This window comes from Temnothorax nylanderi, unplaced genomic scaffold, assembly GCF_030848795.1.
Source record: "Temnothorax nylanderi isolate EJ_2023f unplaced genomic scaffold, tnyl_v1.0 TNYL_tig0256_pilon, whole genome shotgun sequence".
In the NCBI taxonomy this organism is placed as follows: Eukaryota; Metazoa; Arthropoda; class Insecta; order Hymenoptera; family Formicidae; genus Temnothorax; species Temnothorax nylanderi.
This window is the reverse complement of record NW_027249318.1, coordinates 207,737-231,154: the sequence shown is the minus strand read 5'-3', so window position 1 is coordinate 231,154 and position 23,418 is coordinate 207,737. Positions and strand designations below refer to the sequence as shown.

At 36.8% G+C, this 23,418-nt stretch overlaps 1 protein-coding gene across 4 annotated transcripts in view; it reads right to left on the bottom strand.

Moving 5' to 3' along the window:
- Positions 1-436: 436 nt before the first annotated feature.
- LOC139780011 (metabotropic glutamate receptor 8) overlaps positions 437-23,418 on the bottom strand; it is a 179,021-nt gene continuing 156,039 nt past the window's right edge. For 2 of the 4 annotated variants that reach the window (XM_071718538.1, XM_071718539.1), the window contains exons 10-18: positions 19,369-19,495; positions 18,581-18,692; positions 11,290-11,513; positions 7,552-7,832; positions 6,570-6,874; positions 6,122-6,250; positions 4,074-4,239; positions 3,718-3,989; positions 437-3,249 (exon numbers count right to left, since the gene is read on the bottom strand). In XM_071718538.1, the coding sequence (XP_071574639.1) occupies positions 3,109-3,249; positions 3,718-3,989; positions 4,074-4,239; positions 6,122-6,250; positions 6,570-6,874; positions 7,552-7,832; positions 11,290-11,513; positions 18,581-18,692; positions 19,369-19,495 (1,757 nt within the window). In that variant the 3' untranslated portion in view covers positions 437-3,108. Of the gene's footprint in view, positions 3,250-3,528; positions 3,990-4,073; positions 4,240-6,121; positions 6,251-6,569; positions 6,875-7,551; positions 7,833-11,289; positions 11,514-18,580; positions 18,693-19,368; positions 19,496-23,418 lie in introns of those variants that run through there. The other 2 variants (XM_071718540.1, XM_071718541.1) reach the window with 2 other exon arrangements.

Genomic DNA, 23,418 nt, shown 5'->3' with positions numbered 1-23,418 from the left:
ATAAAGATTTCTATTTAAGATTTTGAAATTTGCCTTGAGATCTCTTTCATAACTGCACTTAAGATTAAATGGGTACCTCATTTGTTGAAGTCCTACTTTTGTATGTAATATTTTTTTCTCAAATGCTTTGTTTTTGAAACGTTTTATTGGTATTTTTTCCTTATCCTGTACGTTAGTATATAATATAATATAAATTATATAATATAATTTCAAATGAAATAAATAAGAGTGTCATTTACAAACCGAAATAATAGGTCTTTTGTGATTGAAACAAATATAAATAGAGAAATAGAACAATAAATATATACAATCATGTTTCTAATAAATCTAGTGTATTATTTTTATATTTTATTGTTCTATTTTAATGTTTTAATAAATACTTAATAAAATCATTCCTTAATTACGGCTAAATAAAATCATCACTTACTGCCATATGTGCGACATGATAATCAAAGTGTCAATGACTGTATTCAAATTTATTTTCAATGATACGTATGCCATACAAACATTCGTTTCAGATAATATTAACGCAGAGATACGTTACGATAAATAATCAACAACGGTATCTTAGGCGTATCGTATATGTACAACGCGTGAAATAGCAATATATAGAAATCGAATTAGCAAGACATTCTTTCGATATTCTCTGGAAACGATAATAACAGTCCTAACGAGTCGATATAGACTTTGCCTTCGTTTACGCTCTACGCTTGCGATGGCTATAACAACATTAATATAATTGTCGCCGAAAAACGCTTCGTCGAGTCTTTCTTACCTAGCAATTCTTACCGTGCTGCAAATAAAATCGTTTTGATTTTGGTTTCTTTGTATAGGAATGTGTTACACTTGTAGGGTCGGTGTGATCTCTCTCTCTCTCTCTCTCTCTCTCTCTCTCTCTCTCTCTCTCTCTCTCTCTCTCTCTCTCTCTCTCTCTCTTCTCTCTCTCTCTCTCTCTCTCATCAAAATATAGTTTATTATTAGGCGTACTCTCGATGTAACAACTGCGTTGAGACGCGTTAAAAATAAATTCATCGTTGTCTTAACTTTAGCGCATTTATTGTGCCTCGAATTTATACGTTCGAGCTGGGATTAATGTTCCGTTTTTTTTTTGCGAGGATCTATTCTTCAACTTGACACAAGTTATTTTTACTTAAGGATAAGCTGTGCAAAAGTTTCTACGCTGAAAACGGAAAGGAATAATGTGCGAATTGGATTTGTACTTCACGTCTCCAATTTCACATTGCAGCCTCTCTCGCATAAATTTTAATATATAAGAGGAATTTTTACCTTAAAGCCAAATTGAAGATAAAAGTGATGGGTTTTTTAAGAACGTTTAGATCACCACGACCAATTCCTATTTCGAATATTTGGCAACTGACACCTTTACGCATAGTCGCTGTTAGCATTATATAATAATTAGTAATTCTCGTTTCTACTACGACTGAGATTAACGCTATCGCTAACATTCGCATCCGTGATTCGTCTTCGAGCGATAGGATGCGATAATTACCTCGGCTAATTTGATTATCGAATTGTAATACTTCCATATATTCCTAGCACACTCATATCCGTTCATAATTAATTAACGTATGTACACAGTATTCCAAAATCACGAGGGAGAGTTTTAAGGACCACCTTCGCGTAATTTCGGGCGATCTATCATCATTTCGAGTAATTTATCATTTACCGTACCACGTTGATATAACAATACCGAGATGGTTTTGTGAATAACGAGCAAGTGCTATTTATCTGGCGCAAATTAATTATGAGAAATATCGAATATTTAATTTATACAAATCCTCTCTCTCGTAGAGGATATTCTCTTAATATGAAATAATATGAATATACAATGCATCTCTCGTCCATTGTTTTCACGTCGAAATACTTGGTACTTGCCGAGTTCCGGTCAATTCGAAACTCATATAAACTCCACCGCGTTATTGGCACACATATAGGAAAAAGGTCTTTGTCCGCGAAAGTTGAATAGACCTCAAAAACTCAGCCGCGTGATGCTGGAAACTTGCTGAATGTCGACGAGAGCGTGGCGTACGCGCGCCCGAGGGTAAACAAAACACGAAGGTTTCCGATATGAATAACTACAAAATCGTAGTCTGTGCGAAAGGACCATTTTTTTCGACGACCAAGTTGCGGCCGTCGAGTATGCGTTTACGGTTTCAAATATCACTCTTTGCACTCAAAATTATTCTGATAATTTCTCATAATTTTCTGACAATTTTTCGTTGTCAAAGAAACTATCTGTCCTGAAAGAAGACACGATAATTTAAAAATATAAATTATTCAGTTAATGGAAGCTTTTTCGATTTTAATTTAGATTCCTCTTTTATAGTTCAAATGTATATTATTTAATTTATGATAAGAATGTCCGTCAGATTCAGTTATACAGGGTATTTCTTAAATACTGTCCAATATTTTATGAATTGATTTGACAAGTTGAAGAAAAGTTTATATGAATATAAATGATCTCGAAAATCTCATTTCAGAGATACAAGGTGTTAAAAATTCTATAAAATTATTTTATTCTTTTAATTACCATTTTTTAGAATCTTTAAGAATGAATGTATTTGATTGAGAGAATGTATTTTAATGAAATAATAAAAATCTGCAGAAAGATTTGATTCCATTGTCATAAAAGTTTTGGGCAGTAATGCACTAAAATTTGCTTCTATAGTCGCCATTGACTTTTTACAAAATATTACAAGTACTTGCTAAAAAAAAACCTTTTTTCGTTTAAAAGCTATTAAAAACAATTTTATAGAATTTTTAACACTCTGTATCGCTGAAATGACGCTTTTTGAGACCATATGTTCACATGAGCTTTTCTTCGTGAAATGACCTCAAAAAGTCAATTCCTAAAATATCGGAGTGTTACGAAACATCCAGTGTAACTTGGTGTATCGCCACGGGAGTACAAAGAGTTAAACAAGCGTTGGCAGATCACTCACATCTCGTGGGAATATATAAAACGTCTGGCGGTTATAAAATGCTGTCGAGTGCGGCAAGGTAGACGAGGCCCTTCGTGCTGGTCGGAAGCTCCGTGAAGGATGCTGAAGGGGGTACCTGTCGCGATTCGGGATGACCGTTCGAATACTACGAGGAGAATTCGGAGAAGGTCGGCGAGTTGCTGTAGCTTAGAATCTGCTCCTCGTTCGGGCACGATCCCTCTTTCCTCGCGCGCGCTTCTACTCTCTCGGAAATGCTGCTGATCGCGGCTTCGTTGCGATCGCTCGGCTCGAGAAGGAAATACAAGAGTATATGGATTAGGAATTGCGTCTCGTGACTATATAAAGCCGTAACGAACGTTACAAAGCGTGGCAAAGTAAAATAAAAAAGCGCTACAAAATAACGCAAACGATGTAGCGAGAGAGTTAGCCATGGTGAGAAGTTCCAGAAAAGTAAATTTCTGAAAGCAAGCGAAAAGAGAGAAGTCCTGCGATGCAACTGAAATGAACAATCGCCAAGTGCGCAATAAAACGACGAATTCCTTGAATAAAGCGAGGTATAAAAGTCCAGGTATCGAACACCTTGCGGGCGATTTGCATGGAAAAGAAAGGCTTTCTTGCGTATCAAGCTCTTGCAAGCTAATTGAGTCAGCTGTGCTCGATTAGATTCTCACTATCACGCTCTTTTGAAAAGCCATTCAATCTGCTCGCGTTCCTGCTGAATAATCCTCTGTCGGAGGCGAGGAAAATCCATCACCTGATCGGAATCGCGGCGCGGCTCGCCCGACTCCTCGCGCTGACTCCTCTCGCGTGCTTGGCGCATCGCCAGGCTGACCGGCGGGCTGGCGGTGAGCTCCGGCAGTTCCTGAACGGTCGACAGCTTGCGCCCATCTTCGTCGTCGTCGTCGCCGCTGTCGTTGCCGCCGCCGCCACCGCTGCCGCCGCCGCTGCCGCCTCCGCCGCCGCCGTCGTTGCCGCCGTTAACAACATACACCTCCGCCTCGGTCTCGCGCATCCTCGCCCGATGCTCTGGACAGGGAGGGAGGTGTATGAGAGCGACCTAGCTAACGGAAGTCTCCTCGACCGACGGGCTCGCCAGCGCCTGGGTCTCACCGTTCGCGTGCTTCCGCTCGTCCGCGCGTCCCGTGGCCCCGCGGGGCATCGTCGGGCTGCTGCGCGAGGCCGCCGAGGCCGATGTCACGCTCTGCATCGTCTGGCTGCGACCGGCAGCGAAGCGCATGCTGTACGCCGCGCGATTGCCGCTCTGCAAGCCGCTCGTCTGCGGAAGTCCCGAATAAATTGTTAGACATCGTCAGGTGGATTGGGCGGAACAGGGAAGGCGGGGGGCGAGGGTTGTAGTTTAATAGCGAATATATCCTCCCCCGGGCTGTATTTCTACAATGCGCACCGGTGCAAGCAAAAAGCCGTCGCGCGCGGATTTACCATAGCGCACACGTATAAGCACGACTCGATCAGTGGAATGGAAATTCACTCTGCTCGGCATAAATTCCGCAAACAGTGCGGTAACTTACGACTGAACGTCAAATTGATCGAATTGTTTAGCGTTATAGCGTTAGCATATACGTCTTTAACATCAATTTCAGCCCGGCCTTTACGTGCGCCTTTGTGCGCACCAGTGTATCCAGCTGAATTCGGCATAACGTTCACAATTAATTCTGCAACGTTTCAACACAGTGTCCACGTGTTCACCGATCTGTTTCTGACTATAAATTTATAGAGACTCGACCCCCCCTTTTGTAATTGCACTTTGATAAAGCGTATTACGATTATTTTTTAACGGTGGTCGTTATAGTTATAGAAAGCTCAGATATTTACGACTCTAAACCTCAATTTCTTGTAATTTAAGTAAATAAATAAAGGAGGGGGATTGTTATTTCGATGCAACTTTCTCAGTATTTTGTGATCGGAATTATTGCAAAATAAAACGGTTTTCTATCGTGTTTCAATTTTGAGGAACAAATGTTATTAAATTCTATGATACAAACACGCGCGCGATAAAACACTGTTGAAAAAAAATACACAAGAACGAGAATAACGTTTAACGAGAAAATGTTTCCCATTGTTTTTTTGGACGCTGAATACGATTCCGTTTAGTAAATTGCTCTACCACGTTATATTTTGAGAATTTTGCAATTAAAATTACAAAAAAAACTATTTTAGTGTATTATATTAGAACTTTGACGCAATCAATACATTTTACGTTAATCATCAATATCTTTTTAACCATAATCGACGCAACAAATTCCTTTTAAGGGCTGAAAGTAACAACGTACTTATAATTTTGCAATAAAACTTCTCCAACACGTCACATGTCGTAGTTATAATGTACCAAAATACATTAAAATAGCCCTTTTTGCAACTTTAATTGCAAATTTCTCAAGCAATTTGACAAACAGGATCGAATTCAGCGTCTAAAAACTATAAGAAATGATTATTCTTTAGTGTTCGAAAAAAAAGTAATTTTTTGTTGAACAGTGTAATAAGCTGTAATTAATTTTAATAGTTTCTTTCCTTGTTTTGTTGAAGGATAGTGCTCCCTTGCGTTAAGTGCTTAATTCTCTTGATGGAGTATGGGAACCAGAACAAACAGCTTCGACGACGGGATTTGTTTAATAATGAATATCCAGGAATTAGCCATAATGCTAACAAGAGAAGGGATTTGGAAGAGAAATATGTTTATATATGTCCCAGAGCATTGAATTGGTAATTTTGCACTATTGTGCCTTCTAATCAATAAATCGTTTATAACAGCGAAACCCTAATGTGTAATTTACTGTGGCATTAGATCAAAGTTTGTCCGACATGCTTGTCCTCGCGCAGGGTAAAGGTTAATAGGCAATAGAAATCTGTTTGCTTGTGCGAGGAGAGGAGAATGCGATAATTTGAGTCGAATCTAGGTATACGGCAAAGTCTAAATTGAGTTCTCGAACGGCAAAAAAAGTTACCCCCTGAAATCCTCATCAAAGTTAATGTAATATACAAGTTATTCCAGAATCGGCGAAAAACAGAGATTGCTGTTACTATACATAATAGTGAGATTTGGAGTCAAGTTAAGTTCTGGAAACTCTAGGACATTCCGTCTATCCCGTTTCACGAATTAAATTGTTAGATGGGATAAGTAACAAAACCAGCATACGCACATTAGGGTGACCGGGGCGGACGTTTTTGTACGGCTGGAACAGCACCAGGTAGACCTTGGGCGTAAAGAGGCAGCCGAGGGCGACCGAGGCGGAGATGTTGATGCACATGCACATACTCGCGATCTGAACCTGCAATGTAGGCAGCCGTCCGCTCGTCTTTACATGTTAACACAGAAAAACGCGCCATAAGGCTCGTGTGTGTGTGTGTGTGTGTGTGTGTGTGTGTGTGTGTGTGTGTGTGTGTGTGTGTGTGCGTGTGTGCGTGTGTGTGTGTGTGTGTGTGTGTGTGTGTGTGTGTGTGTGTGTGTGTGTGTGTGTGTGTGTGTGTGTGTGTGTGTGTGTGTGTGTGTGTGTGTGTGTGTGTGTGTGTGTGTGTGTGTGTGTGTGTGTGTGTGTGAAGACGGGCGCGTGGTTTCGCACCTGTGGACCCGCGATCTGTGGCACAAACCTTGTAGTCGTTGTTGGTGCCGAAGTAGATCGGCACGAAGGCCAGCCAGACGATGCACGTGGAGTACATGGTGAAGCCGATGTACTTGGCCTCATTGAAGTCCTCCGGTATCTTGCGGGTCTTGAACGCGTACAGGGTGCACATCAAGATCAGGAACATGTTGTAGACGAGGGACATCATCAGGGAGAACGTGGACACGCGGCACGTGAGCACCGCGGACAGCGGATACGGATGGATCTCCGTGGTGTCCGGCGGCTCGATCATCAGCCATACGATCGCGCCGATCAGTTGTACTGCGGTGATCCCTGAGCAAATGGGAGTCACGTAATCCAGGATCAGGTTCTGCGTACTTTAGAAGCCACTGTTTGCATTGTTAATCGAATAATGAACGGAAACGTGCTGAGAAGAGAAGATCTATGCAATGCCCCGCGCATTTCTCCAAATTATTTCCTCTTCACAAAAGCAGAATAAAGTTATTTGATTTAAAAAATAGAATTATTTATATTTGTATATAATTTACGAGATTTTATAGTTAATAAAAGGCGTGATTGATTGGAAATCATAACTTCTCGCATAACTTTCTATTAAAAAATAATATAATATTTCATAAAACTTGTAAAATTTTTAAGACACGGAGAGAGGGTAGAAAGGGCAATGACGATTAACTCAAATCGTTGTTCAAGTATCTCTTGAGATATTAATTCCTGTTTAAAAATAAATAGCGTTATGGAGCGTGATGTTTAGTTTTGATCGAAAGTGTAACAAGTATACGGATTGCGTCAGCAAAGTGCAAATTTTTATCGTGTCTATCTTAATAAGAAATACCGATGCGAAATCTTATCGTAAGGATCGCACCATTATTCCCTTTCTTTGGTCGAACACGGCTTTTATTTCACGTTGTGTCAAGCATCGGCGTGCAATTATCCTCTCAATGCCACAGCTTGTCGACGTGTTTACCGAGGTGAGTGCAGCTCGTACTCACCGATAGCGATTACCACTTGGCTCTTGGGCGATGTGTAGGAGAGCCTCTTGATCTTCTTCGTGCCCTGGTTGAATATCCGCGATATTCGATTGGTTTTCGTGAGGATCGCGCTGTAGCATATACTGAGACAGAGACCGAGGCCGATCCTGAGGTATGTGCAATTCCATATCGTCGGCTTGCTCAGTATGACGAAGCTCATGCCGTAGCAGGAGAGAATTCCCACCAACAGAACGTAACATAGCTCACGTCCCGATGCCATAATCACCGGAGTACGATTGAATCTGCGGTTCAAACAGAAAATATTCACAGCAAAATCGACGAGGCCAGACAAGATACTTTAATTAATTTTTTCGATGTTTGCAGAAATTCTATACGTTAATGTTGTGTATCAAATAGATTAAGCACTTAAAAATATTGAATTGTGATAAATAATATTTTTGCAAGTGTGCGACTCGATATCTTTCGTATTTGCTTATATTTCTTTATTTATTTATGTATTATTTTCAACGCTTTAGAGTTCTTTAACATCCGAAAAAAAGTAAAATTTCTTTTAATTGCACTGATTAATAATAAGGGAAATGTGCTTAGGTACAAAATTTGTCATTATATACTTTCTCGAGGTGTTGAGTCGTATAATAAATAGTTTAAATTATCAGCTATAATTTTTACACAAGAAACTACGCGGATTTGATAATTACGTGTTAATCACTTAAACTCCAGTGAAAATAAAAAAGGAAAACAAGTCTGTAGAACTTCAAAAGTTCTATTTCTTTTTGTACATCTATATGTATAATGAAATACAGAAAACCTTTTAGCCCTTTAATTAAGTAAGTTTAATAGGTCAATTAAGCTAATTAAGCTTTTGATTAAATTTTCGCTTCGAAAGCATCGACTTTCAATCTTTTTAAGCACTCTTTTTTGATGTTAATATTCCCCGCTCAACCTCGTTATATTTTCATTGAAAAAGAAGATGTCGGATGTGAGTCAAATTAATTCGTCATTTTTACATGACGGTAAATCCAAAAGAGCTTTTTTGCATCAATTATATTTTTACTTAACGCAATAAAAATTTTGACTTAATCACATTATTTGTTAACACTTTGCTGTCCGCAGTTTGTATTAAACTGTGGCATCTGACAGAAATAAACTATACAGCTATGATACGAATTGAGCTGTATATATTTTTGATTGCAAACAAAGGCGTCAAAAGACATTTATTAAATTTGCTCTCAGACAGTTAATCGTACATTAAGCCTATCACATAATACAAAGGTACAGGCAACGGAAATAACCACATTTCAATTGACCGAAAACTGTGTATTAACGCAATATGGAATATGCAGAAATAAGCAATAGGAACAGAATTTCCGACGCGTTGGATTTCTATTCTCTATTGTCTGTATCTAAACAATCACAGTAAATTCATATAAGTTGAAATGGGATTATTTCTGTTGTCTGGTTTATTCCCTGTTCCTATTGCCTGTACTTTTGTATTGTATTCAAGGCTTCACTCGCGTTGTTATAATGTAACTACTTTTTTAACGTAACTGCTTGCATGTATGTATTTTACATTCCGACATTATATCTCAACGTTCATTGTACTTCTTCTTCATTCTTTGGTAATTTAAAATTAAATTCTCCTCCTCCATTGTTTTTTGCTCGATTTCGAGCGTCATGACCCCTCTGCATCTCTCTCTCTCTGTATGTGTGTATGTGTGTGTTAGATATATGGAACCTACAATTTAACGTCGATTTCGAACGGCAAATGTAGAGGAGTGCTCGTGACTAGATACTCTCGGTGGGTGGCTATTATTACCTTCCGAGAGGGGACGATCGAATAAAAACTGATGATTTTTGGTCGGATTGGAACTCAGATCTTTAGCTCATTAGAGCAGAGAACACATGTCACTTACACTATAATCGTCAATTAATACAATTAAATAAAAATTGATAATATTATATATTTTTTAAAAGTAAATGTGCAAAAGTTCTTCTTTAATTGTGAAACATTTTGTGCAGCATTCGATCAATAAAAAAGTTTTACTCTGTGAATTTAGTAGATTTCTAAAGCTGCAGTAGAGGAGACCAGGGCAGAGTCGTCACTGGGGTGGAGTCGTTACTACAATTATCTCGAAATCTGTATGTTGTGTGAACTCGCCATTAATATTGTAAACACTACTTATGGTGCCCATGTGACCAACGGAGTTTAGTGAGATTATATGCCATGTTGTGATTTTCATTAAGGCAAACGTGTTTTCGGAGGTAAAAAGTAAAATTTTTTGCGCGTCGAAAATTATAAATATTTTAAATATTATTTTTTCTCCGAATCTCGAGATAAGTGATTCTGGAAGAGTAATGCATGCTGAATACGAATCCAGTGAAATTTTTTTATTTTCGTTGATTTCTAATATTTCATGAGCGATCAAACTTAAAATCTGTGTCTGGAGCGAAGTCGTCACCAAGCCATATCATGGAGGCTTCGGGCGAAAATCAAAGTCAACGAAGCAGCAGGGGTGGATTCCGGCGAAGACTTGGATAATATGTGCTGCGTGTGCTCAGAGATGACAGAATAGAGCTGACGAGGAACAGTGCGTTTCGTGCGAGCGTAGGGCACATAAGTGTGTGCGCTTTTCTTGTAATTATTTTCCGCCATCGTGTCTTTAATTAATGTTTCCATTTTTCTATTAAAAAATAATTAATAAAATCTATCCTATTATTTTTCATAATTGGAATTATGAATTTTCATTTAAAATTCAGTCCGAGAATGGAGTGACGACTCCGCCCCGGCAATTTTGACATTTCAATTTTTGCACCTTTGTCGTTTTCACTCTATACCAGTTGAACGAAGCGACGTAGACCAAAAATGTCCTTATAAATTTTGTAGCCAAAGGTTCACTCTTTACAACGGTATACCACATTTTATTAAAATTATTTCTTTTGTTGTTAAAAATCGGCACCGAAAAAATAGTGATGACTTCACCCCGGTCTCCCCTATATTTTACAGTAACGTATATAAACATATAGAGTAACGCAAAGTAACGTAGAGTTAAAAATAATAGTTTATTTCTAACCGAAAAAAGTCAAACGTATATTGAATCTTTGAGGCAATAAATATCACTTTTCAAGATTTCTAGAAAATAAAACACATTATAGACTTTATTTTAAATATTATTTAAATTATTCCTTTTTTGTATGATACGTTTTGAAACAATATTCTAGATATAATCTTATTACGTTGAAGGCCGTTCAATTATAAATTATAACGTTTGCATTGTGTATAGTTTCAATCATGTTTAAAATTGTTTTAGTGTTACCAGGCAACGTTTCGCTTAAATTTTTATTCATAACACCTGCATACTATAATTGATGTGCGACGTACGTATATGTCGAAGATTAATATTCTTACATCGCGACGGCTGTGTGGCGTTAGTGGACCGTAACGTTCTGTGTGTTGTCAGCGGATTGCAACATCAATATTCGAGCGACACAGCTCTGTGTCGTCGGCGGACCGCAGAGTGTTAATGATAGAGTCTTTAAAGACCAATTAAAGAATGGCTTCTCTTTAACAGAAATATCAAGCAATTATTGCAATCTTTGATATTATGTACATATACTATAATGAAATCCCAAATTAATATTCCATTTAAACCGGATCCATCACTTGGACTCATCTGGGAAGTAGATTTGCTAAATAATCAATTAAATTAAAGTACAACGCGATGAAGGGAAACATCTTACCGTATGAAGACGACGGTAGTGAAGAGGGTGCTGAGGATACCGATGGATGCGAATATCAGCGGCACCAGCGCCCAAGGACTCGTCCAGGGTATGACCTCGGCGGTGAGCTTGACGCAGCCCGTCATCGTGGAATTCGGCGCATACCCGGGATTACAGTTCTTGCACGTGTCGTTGTACACGTAGGAGTCCTCCCGGCAGGCGACGCAACTCCAACAGCAGGGTTCCTGAAAATTGGCAAGTTCCTTATAACATGTAGCATCAATTGAGAGACAAGTGAAAACAAACAATTAACCGCTTGTCTTGAATCAGTGGAGAGTAACGAAGCTTGTAGCCGCAGTGAATTGTCGATATCAATTGTTAGTAATCATTGTTGTTGGCAATTGATTGATAGCGATTTAATAATTATCGTAAATGCAACGGTTTTATAATAATCTTATGCATTTCATTGATTTATCGAAAGAGCATGTTGTACATCCAGGGATTAAATTCTGCACGTCGTATACCCGTCGAATTACTGAATTAATCGCGTGAAATTAAACAAAGTTTAAAATTAGAGCTTAGGCGATCTTCTATCGTATTGATATAAATCACGAGTAAATAGGATTTTAATAATAGAAGAGATTTCAGCGAGAAGCACCGAGGGTATGCAGGATTTATGTCTGATTGTACATACAGGAATATACAAGCGAGCTTATGCTTTTAGACAAGCGGATTTTCTTGGATAAGAAGCGACAGTTTGTCAGTATCTATAACCATCGTTGTCTGAACGATTGAAAAACGAGTGACGTAAAGGTACATTTCAATACGTGACGTATGACGTCCAACGGTATTCAGGGAGAAATCTATTATTTTTCATGTAACTGTTGAAAAAATACTGTTAGATATCGATGAGATCTCCATTGACGTTTGTTTGGAACTAACGGACAAACAGACAGATCAGAATTATTTACGGAAGCTGCATGGAAAAATAAATTTGCTCCCGGACGCAACAAATGCCTCCCGCCTCCCTCCATTATTAGCGTCAGCTTCCTCCGCGTTACACCGCGGAATAACAAATGGTCCACGTCACGGGTAAAACTGACGGTTTCATCGCAGTTCGAAAGTACTTAAATTTATTCGAGTTAGTACTCGCTCAAGTAATATCCATAAACAACAATAATAGGGGGATAAAAGTGGACCAATGGTGCAGGAATATGACTGGCGAGAAGATATTTTGTAATTATGGAGGAACTTTGTGTAAACGCGTAACTTTATACATTATGTCATGCGTACTGCACAGAAATTGTATGAATTGACAGTTATTAATAATCTCGCGTTTCAATCAGCCTGCTATTATTAGGCTATTATTGACCGATATCGATTTTCAAGGCGTCGGTCGCGTATAATTTCTGATTGCTAATAATACTCTAATGGCTAATAATTTCCATTATTGTCATTAGCATTTGCCACAATGAAAACTCTTGTAATTATTATAACGATTACGGGTTACATTATTCGCAGATCAAATTGCGTGTGATTAATAATTTTGCAGAAATGAGTGAAAACATGGCGATAATTAGCGTTTTAATTGTCGTTACAACAAACGGTCATTGATAGGCGTTTATCATGCGCAGTTCAATCGGACAGTGTATGCAACTTGTAACGCGCGAAACGCGCGCACCAGTTAAATACGCACTTCTAGTGTAATTAATTAATTATTTAATTAAGTCACGCTTAATGAATCGCACCTATGAGCGTTTGCTTGCATTTCTCTTTCGTTTGAGTAATACGAAGGCTGACGTGAAAAATGCGGCGGATTGTTTTCGGATCTCATTATATGCAAGCATGCAATGTTCGTTTAAATCCGGTAATTAACGAAATAATTTCGCATATGTTGATTCGGCTGAAATTCTGTTTAATAGAATTTCCGTAAATACAATAAAATCTGTGTATCTTTCATTTTGTATTTTAGACGCATTAATATTCAGTAATAGTCTATTATTTCGATTACTGTGTGTTCTCCTCTCTTAATTAATTTTAAGTTTCTACCGTCCATAAATTAATTGTGAGAAAGATAAAAAATAAAGTATAATATAACATATAATATAAATTTAGATGAATAAATGATATAAAAATTTGTCCTTTAATTTTTACTTGAAATTGAATCAATTAATGGCCACACTTGACCGCATTGTATCGCATTCATCGTAGCGAGACATTTCGTTAAATTTATTTGGTAAATGCAGAGCAGTGCGTTGGACAGGGAAAACGAGACGGATGCTAAGCCGCACGAATCTCTATTTATTTGTGAAGTACAAAAGTAATGAACTTGAGAACGATACAAACAACACACATCTGCATAGATTAGAGAACTAAGAAGGTATGACGCAAGAGAACAATAATAGATGGGAGTTCAATCCTCTAATCCGGGAGGATCGAACCACATGGTAACTCCCTCGTGGCATCGATAACGAGGGAGAATTTGCAATATTCCTAACAGATAAGATCGCATTATTTATCAGGGATTCATCGGTTTTGCAATGCAAACGATGTAAGACAAGGGGGTTGATTGTGTATCTTGAAACGAGGTGAAATTAACAAAAGTGAACAGATGATTTATTAGATTTACTGGATATTCTAGTAAATTTCCTTATTTATGTAATTTTCCTCGTTTCAAGATACACAATTGATCCCCAAATAGCCAAATCTGACGGAAACAAATTTTGCAAAGTGTTTGCCACAAATTTTGTCAGCAAAACGTCAGCAGAGATATGACGTAATCTGCTAGCAGAATATGACAGAGTGACTGTAGAAATTAATCGGCCATTTCGTAACCAGTTAAGCGATACATTCTATTTAAATGATTACGAGATGATAGATTTCTGCTGAAAATCTTTTGTCGGCAAACCGCTTGCTGGCAGAACTCAATAAGTGTAAGAGCACACTTGCCAATCTGCTGCAATCTTATGTTCAAATTTGCAAACTGCTGGCATACTTTGCTAACATTTTGCTCACTGAGGAGTTCAGTAACTTTAGGCAAAATTGTGGTATTTTCCTCAAGAACCGCGAGCGTTAGTAGACGCCAGCTTTCCTAATAAAAAGTAATAACAAAACATCAAAAGTAATAACCATAAATGAAACTTTTATCATTAATGAGTTCTCTCTCGTCATTAACCGTCGATGAGGCGCGGATGTGATGATTAAGCTTTAAATCTCGAATGAACTTGTTCCGGGAGCAAATTGCGGAAAAAGTGATAAAACGAAAGTAATTGCGACGATGAACAGATAGTAGAAAACGGAATTTAAGGGACTTTAAGACTTTAAATTCTCTTCCTAAACCTTGAATAAAATTTAAGCTGGAATCAGAAAAAAAAGTTTCCCGAAAAAAGTTCCCTCGTATCTAAGAAAGAAAGCTTAAAAATAATGAAAATTCTGCTGAAAATCCTGCGAGATGTGTGTGCAGGTTGATAATGTAAAAACTATGGATGGAAAAGAAGAAAAGCAAATAATACGAAGAGAGCATATGGTTTGTCGATTAAGGTCGCGGATGATCGTCTTGAAATCCGGAAGCAAATTGCACAAAAATGATAAAGCCAAGCCAGCTGCGAGAAGGCAGAGAGAAAGAAGGAAATTTCAGGAGCTTAGATTAAGATTAAAGGAAATGTAAATTAAACTTGCAGGAAATATACCTACGAGCGAAATCAAAGTTTAAAAGTAACGGAGCATACGAACAAGGTGAAATGAATGCTTTCGTTTTCGTTCCTCGAAAGTACTTCGAGAAACATAAACGAGGATAATTGGAACTGTTGATTCCTCCTAAAGTTAAAGTACTACGAAACAGTAGTTGTAAGAGATACTACAACAATACATTGCATAAATAAAGAAAGCACAATTATGTATATAACACATACGAATATAAAAATAATTGAAAAATCATTAAATCATACATTAGTGATATTTTAAAAATCTGATATGACTTTCTTTATACGCGAGGATCTGGATATCCACAAGTTCCCGGAGTTTGAATTTCTCGTGTAAACTGGAGCAGGAAAAAAAATTTGCTGCTAAATATCGCGAGTGTACAGTATTGTGAAACAATAAAACCTAGCTGCCACGTGACAATGTGCTGAAAACATCGTGTCATTGTTCAGGAACTTTCTTGTAGCGTTTGAAAATGTTTAATAATTATTTTATGAGATGAAAATGATTGATATTAAAGAACGGCGAGTGTATAAAATATTTTGTTTTTTTTTTAGCAAACCTGCTCAAACCCATTGTTTATCTCACAATGCTCAAGAAAGCTTTTAAAAATAATGCCATTAAAAAACAAAAAATATATATACACATAACAAGAAATAAAAGCAAAAAAAGTGTAAAAATAAATACAAAGAATGTTATTTTTTTAAAACAATTCCGGAAACTTTGGGGCACATCTTTATAAATGTACGAATAATAGTTTTATTTCTCGGATTAGAAAAGATCGTATTATATATCCGTTTTTATAAATAATCAAAGAAACACTTCACAAATTTTCTTTCTTTTGCGTTTTTTAAAGAGAGGTTAATTAGTTGCCGTGGCCGTAACGAGACGCTCGATAATGCCTTTGGCTGTGGCAATTCGTCACGGTATCGGATATTTTTTCGTTTGCTCAATATCAACTAAGAGAAGCAACCAATTATCGGAGTTATGGAGTTTTAAAGGCAAACTGTCGTCGATTTGAAAAAAAGTTAGATGAGTGCGTCATTAAGGGGATGCTGGAGCCGCAGACGAACTCGATCAGCGTCGATAAAGAAGTGCTCACCGATTCTTACACATACATACAGAACGCAGGCGAACTCGATCAGCGTCGATAAAGAAGTGCTCACCGATTCTTACACATACCTACAGAGCGCCTGCTCTAGGGCTACCCGTTATACTGATCCGTATGTTTTTGGCTGAATTCGGGGAGACGCGTAACATGTGCATATGAAATTTTCAAACACACTTTTCTCTTATACTAAAGCTCGCAGCTCATTTCTGCAAGCGCAGGATTCTTCTTTATTGTATTTCCGAGACCGCTGCCAGGTTTTTGTATACGTACACAGTCTAAAACTTTTATGTGCAGCAAATGTTGTCATGAGTCGACCGCAGAATCGAAAATAAAACTGTAATTTTCTAATTTTTTTTCGTTTTTCATACGCAAATGGTGTCTGCGGTATTCGTTATCGTCCATACTTTAATTCTGGACAAAAAATTTTTAATTCGGTGAAATCAATCAAAAGATTAGTGTGTCTGAAAATTTCGCGGTAAAACAGAGCTGTCTCCAGCATCCCCTTAACTCGGCGATGAAACATTAAGCGAGACCCTTTAAACATTTATGAGCCACATTCAGGAATATGTCCGAACCATGTGAACTAAATGAGTTACGTCCCAAGAGATTTAAGAGCTAGAAGGTATCGCTGCTTCACGAATACAGTTTAGTATACGTTCTGATAACGCAGATTTACAATCTCTGAATTAATTAAACTGGATATTAAAATAGAGCTAATAATACGAAAAATTTAATTTTAGTACTGCAAAAAATACGTTAATTTAAAATTAGTCTGAATTATTTTATTTTAAAACAGAAGGAAAATAAAAGAGATAAAGAAAAATAAATATACAAAGTTTTGAAGATCTCTTTTATACAATATCTATACTATTATATTGTATAAAAGAGATCTTCAAAACTTTGTATATTTATTTTTGTATATACTCTCTAAATTTCTTGGAGTGGGAATACTGCCACTCCGGTGAGATTTCACTCTTTTGGAGTAAGATTTCACTCTCTTTGGAGTGAGCTCACTCCAAAAGAGTGAAATCTTACTCCAAAAGAGTGAAATCTCACCGGAGTGGCAGTATTCCCACTCCAAGAAATTTAGAGAGTATAAATGATGTATTGACCGAGAAGGAACATATTTCGAAGGAGAATAAGCCGAATACGTTGTAAGAAAATCTCCCTAAAAATTGTTAAGACAAAGTTCGGAGACTTTGTGAACAGACCTTGTATATTAATGCTATTTTTATTACGCTGTATCTGTAATAGACTTGTTTCTCTCTAAAATTCCCTCAGGTCTGGAACAATCGAGAATTGGAGCTGCATTTTTAATCTAAAATCGTGAAGTTGCGCTAAAAAATGGCCGGACATCCCGTTGAGTGAGAAACAAACACAGAAAACTCCGCGGCGCGGTACAATTACTATTGCATTATATATGTGTGTTTACGTCCGAGGAGAAATTTGCAGGAAACGTCGGGCATACGGAAAATGCTCGCATCTAAGGTTAAACTCGGGATTGGGACACAATTACGGAATCTACTTTAACTTGCATGAAATTTTGGCCGTCGAGAAGACAGGAAGTGAGAATAGAGAATAGAAAAGAGGAGAGAGGTGGAATGAGGTAGAAGATAGTCCGCGTTCACTTTATTAGACTCGCATATAGGTATGTAGGACTTGTACAGTCGGGCTCCTATGGGATTTCAGTCAAAATGTGCATCAGAATTTAATTATATAAATCGTGCAAGGTAAGCTGAATTATCGCCGGACTAACGTCACAATTTCATTTAGTTTCGATACATCAAAGCAAATTCAATTAATAAGTTCGTATTTTGTCTTCAATGTATTTTGTATAGTTTGCTCTCACAATATAAATTATAATTAATTATCTCTATAATGTAAAATAAGAGAGAGAAAAATATATAGAGGAGATTACTATAAGTAATATATTAATCTTGATGTATCAATAAGCTGTGACGGAATTAGAATAGAGTTTTTAGAAACTGAATTAACTCGAAAGCCCCCTCTTCCTTCTCCACGAGTTGATGAAATTAGAGGTAAGCTGTAAACGAACTTCAGTGCAACAGTCCATATGTAACAGAACAGGAACGAGCAGGTGTTACACGAATCGGCTGTTAGTTAATGCTTATTAGTTAATGTACTAATTCTCATTTAACCGCTAATATTCGGTTATGATAATGATTTACCTGCTAAATTTGGTAAATGCCTTACTCGAAAGCTCTGACATAAACATTATATTAAATAATATAAAAATATAAAATATTATAATAAAATCATATTAATATTTATTTTAAAAAAATGTTAATTTGCAGTTTCATCTTGCATTATCGCGTTTAATATTCGCATTTAATACTCTCTGCTACTCTCGTTGTAATCTCTTGTTCTCTCATTATTCGATCGCTCGATATATAGATCTTTTACTCGGAGATTCTATCAGCTAATAGAACGCATAGCACTCAGCGGTTTTGGTTATCCTCAGACTTTGCAGTATGCACTTACTACAAAATTGCGGATGTGTCCCATCGGGCAGTTATCGCTGCACATACTACGTGGAATGTGAAACTCGCCGACTCCGGTCGCCCATCGTGTCATATTGATGTCCAGAGAGAGCCTGAGGGAGTAAATTAACCTTTAATTAGCAATCCGGACGCCACAGTGATTTTACCAGTGAATTGTTACGCCGGAGGCACTGTCGAAGGGAAATTTTATGCAGACAAAGCTAATTTTTATTGGGGGAATTCCGCAGAGAGAGACATCAAAAATGCATAAATCGTGAATAATTTTGAGTATTTTAATTCAATCTCGCATATTTTTATATAACTTTTGTATTACTTTCTATATATTACTTTTTATATATTTATTCTATTTTAAGAATGTAACAAGTTGCTAATCAGCTAAAAATTATCAAAGAGGAAATACGGTATTCGTAAAGAATAATATAAATATAATTCTTCAGCTGATTAATAAATAACACGAATCATTATTGTGTGTATCTAGGATTGGACAAAATAGATATTGCACAAATATTTCAAATGCAAATGTAAAATATAAATAGTGTATGCGAAATAATTTTGATAAATACATTTTAATTTGCTTTGAAATATGTTGTTCGAATTCTCAGAAACACGTGGGACTGACAGTCACATCAATTGTTTAACTGGATCACAATAGTATGCTGCGTGAAATATAAGAGGGTTAAAGATTAATGCGACAGCTTGTGTGTGTGCAACTTGTACGACAAATGACAAAGTCTGCGAATCCCATTTGAATCGAAGGTCGCTACTTACTCTTCTCTCCACGTGCCGATGAGTGTGTAATCGAAACGACCCTCGATGTTCCTTTGATATTGATAGATGTTGTAAAATCCGTAGGCGTCCCCGTCAGAGTTAAACTTAATCTCCGTGTTTTGGCGACCTAAAACAAAATAGGATCTTGTGTTAGCTTTGCAATACAAACTTATTTTGCTAAACACAAGAGTTATGCGATTGTAGAATACAGAATTTAACCATGCTTAAAGCTTTTACAGATTTCTTACGTCATTTAATTAATGTACCATTAATTTCAGTTACATAATCCGGAATGTTATTACAGATATAATAAGAAATAAGAGATAGTATAATAATAAAAAATAATAACAAACTGAAATTAAGAAAGAAATGAAAGCAGAAAGGTTTTAAAAATTAATTTGTAAAAGAAGGATTAATTTTGAATATCTAGAAAAAAATTAAAATAAAATCTATTGTTAAATCTAGCTGTTAATAATACAATAATTGAAGAATATAAATTAAAGAAATTAGAAAGTAAAATATAAAAACCTGTAAATAATACGATTTAAAGGACTGGAGACGAGCACACGTTTGTCGGCGTGAGATCGAACACTGAGAGAAAAGTATTTAATATTTACGACTCTAATTGCATACTAAAATAATTATGTTTGAGGTTCTTAGTTATTATTGCTATAATATTAGTAAAAATAATCTATATGTACATATTTTTAGATTATGGTCATTTTCATCATATTTGCTATACATAAACTTACTATACATAAATCACAGGTTATAGTGTACACAACCATGTTATGGTTAAATAAATGCATGTTAAAGCTATGACAACAATAATGTGGTATGAATCAGCTATAATTCGCATTGTTAAAATAACTATAAAAATGTAGTTGGCCACCGAAAATAACTAAAAATGATAGTGAAATTGTAGTAACTGCAACCATTTTTTTCTCTCAGTGACGCGAGTTTGGTAGTTCCGTCTGCGGAATTTATGCCAGCCATTTTATGCGTGGATTATGGTTTATTTATAGGGCACGGCCAGAAGGAAGGCCAGCGTGCAGCTTCTTTTCGTCCTTGTTAGGGGATCCATTCCCTTTTCCTCAGTTTATCTCTCCACCCTCTCGTCGTAATAATTCGACGCCGGCACCGGCAGCGTAGATCAGCCAGGCGCAGGTATACAAGATGTATACAAAGTGTTATTTCTAAGACCGCCAATGGGAAAAATAGGCGAAATAAAAACAGCTCGCGGGAGAAAGTAGGTTGTACAGACGCTGTCGAAGAGGAAAGAGAGATTTCGTACGCGAGGGTGAAGAAAATTATGGGCGATTATGAGGGGAAAAAATCGCGAAGCAAGAGCACGGTTATCGCGGTGAGACCCGAAGAAAAAATTATGAAAGTCACAGCAGTAACGTAGCGATATATTTTTTCGCTATCATCTTCAACGTTGTGATGCCTGAAATTCTGGTGTTTCTAAATTAAATTTCTCATTTTTTAAGGGCTCTGTTTACTTCTTATCTTAGTAAAACGAAGAAGGTGAGTTTAAAATCAAATTATAGTAAAGGATATAAGGAAAACAAGATTATGTAACAAAAATGAAAAAAAGCCTTTAGTATATTTTTTAGTATATAATATTTTTTTAACTAAATTGTTTTAATAATACCACGATGATTTGGAGATAATTATACGATTAAAAATGGTATATATACAATTAGTAGATACAATTGATATAAATTGTTAAGAATTTACATTTCAACTTTTGAGAAATTTTCAAGTATAATATATGGGAAAATTACGGATAAAAATGTTGGATATCAACGGAAAACGCAGGATATCTCACATAATCATTTCTGTTTATTCGATAAGCCTATTAACCATTTCATCAGAACTAATGAGAACACGTGAAAGAGGATACTTCTCGCTGGTCCATTAAGTTATTGTTATTATTGCAATTTTCTCCAACAAAGAGAAACTCGCGCAGCAATAAAAGCTACAAGGCGCGTTTAGCGCGATGAAATTCGCCCGTATAGGTTCATTTGCTTCTCGTAGCGTCAGAGTGAAAATAATGGAGTGCAAACAGGTTCCAGGATTGTCAGGGCTAGTAAATAAGTTTGACAAAGAAAAATACGTGTACATTGTTATTCCGCGCACGTAAGCGCGGCGCCAGATTTGTGCTGCGGGGAGCTCGTAGGCGAAACGCTCAAACAAGTTCGTAGCGTTTGTGCCAAGTTATCGTTATCGTTGCAACGATATCGGCGAAATTACTTACGTTTCGCCTATCGCGGGTTATCGTCGGTAAGCGCGTTACGAAGATTCGTATAATTTTAATTTATCGCAATTGAACGTCAAACGATTCGAGCGCGGCGACAAGCTATTCGCGCTATTCCGCGGTAAACGCGCGACTTTGTTTCAAAAAAACTTTTATTTTTGAAAGTAATTAAAAAAAGTTTGTCGCGCGCGTAGCGACAAATCATTCATCCCACCCCACCTGTACATTTCACATTGTCTGAATAATCTTTGCCTTTGGTCGTATTTCTCAACATTCTTTAACAAACGAGGGTCTATTTTCAGAGTCCGAGGTTTTTATGGTATTTATTTCTTTGTTAAGTATATCTGTTGAAAATTTGTCTTTTCCTCGATTATCTTTATCAAAATACTATTTATCTGTAATAGACCAAATAAGTGAGTAAAAAGTACAATCAGTAGTCGAAAAAAGAATAAAGAACAACGAGAAAGAGAGATAACATCGAGTGGAATTTTTCGTTCTGCTTTCAGTCAGCGGTCGGTTTTATTGCCAGTTTATCTGCGAAAATGTTACGGGTAGAAATGAAAGTATTTTAGATGCATAGCCTTTTCCTTCCGAACGTTAAACAACTGAGATCGCGGATTGAGAGAGAAAGAAAGAAAGAAAGAAAGAAAGAAAGAAAGAAAGAAAGAAAGAAAGAAAGAAAGAAAGAGAGAGAGAGAGAGAGAGAGAGAGAGAGAGAGAGAGAGAGAGAGAGAGAGAGAGAGAGAGAGAGAGAGAGAGAGAGAGAGAGAGAGAGAGAGAGAGAGAGAGAGAGAGCCAGATAATTCCGAAGTTTAAGCCAAACTCTTTTCAGAGCTTACAGCAGCGGCTATAAAAGTTTTCTTTCGCGAAATCCAATTATTGAAAACAATCTATAAACGTAAATACAGAATGCATTGTCTCATTTGATGCATGTTGGATTCGTATATCGCACACCACGCAGTAAAGCGAATAATTAAGCACTATCGAACGAGGCTGTTGCAGGTAATTCTACGATAATTGATATTTTTATTCTCGTTATTGCGCTCCGCATATTAGTTTAATTTTATTTGTTTATATTATTGGACAGAAAAATATTGCTCTTTATATTTTATCCAATAAGACTGGAAAAATATTTATAAAGTTGGTAAATTTCTATGTACATTTTATGATTTTATACATATATACAAATATATATTATTTATATAGATGTCCTAAAAATTTAGCGCTAAAGAATCATCTTTTATGAATCATAGAATTAAAAAATTGAAGATTACAACATTATTTTCGTTTATTTCGAGGTAAAATTTATGAAGCTCGCAACTGAATAATCGATAGGAAGATTTTTCTTGGCCGTATGTATTTATCAAGTACAACTTAGCTAACGCCTTCTTATTTTATTCAAATAATCTGACATTTATACAGATAGGATTAAAGCTTCGCGCAAAAAAATATCGGATATGGATTAAGTGAAGAATAAATATTCAGCACCGGATGTACATGGGTTTCGGGAATTCTGCAGTTTACCTTAAAGATTATCTTCCATTTATACCCCTAATATTGATAAATGGGAGCTCGAGGTCTAAGATATTCTGATATGAACTAACATCCTGATGGCGCACAAATGCGTCGGGGATTAAAAGCGGACAAAAGCGATAAGAGCGCGGGATTGAAAGATGAGTCGGCGGTGTTATGAAATTATTGGAAGAGCCAGCCGTGGGGAAGGAAGGAAAGTTTGAACGTTATGCAATATTGTCGCGATAAATCTCGGCTGATACGCGATCGGGGGATGG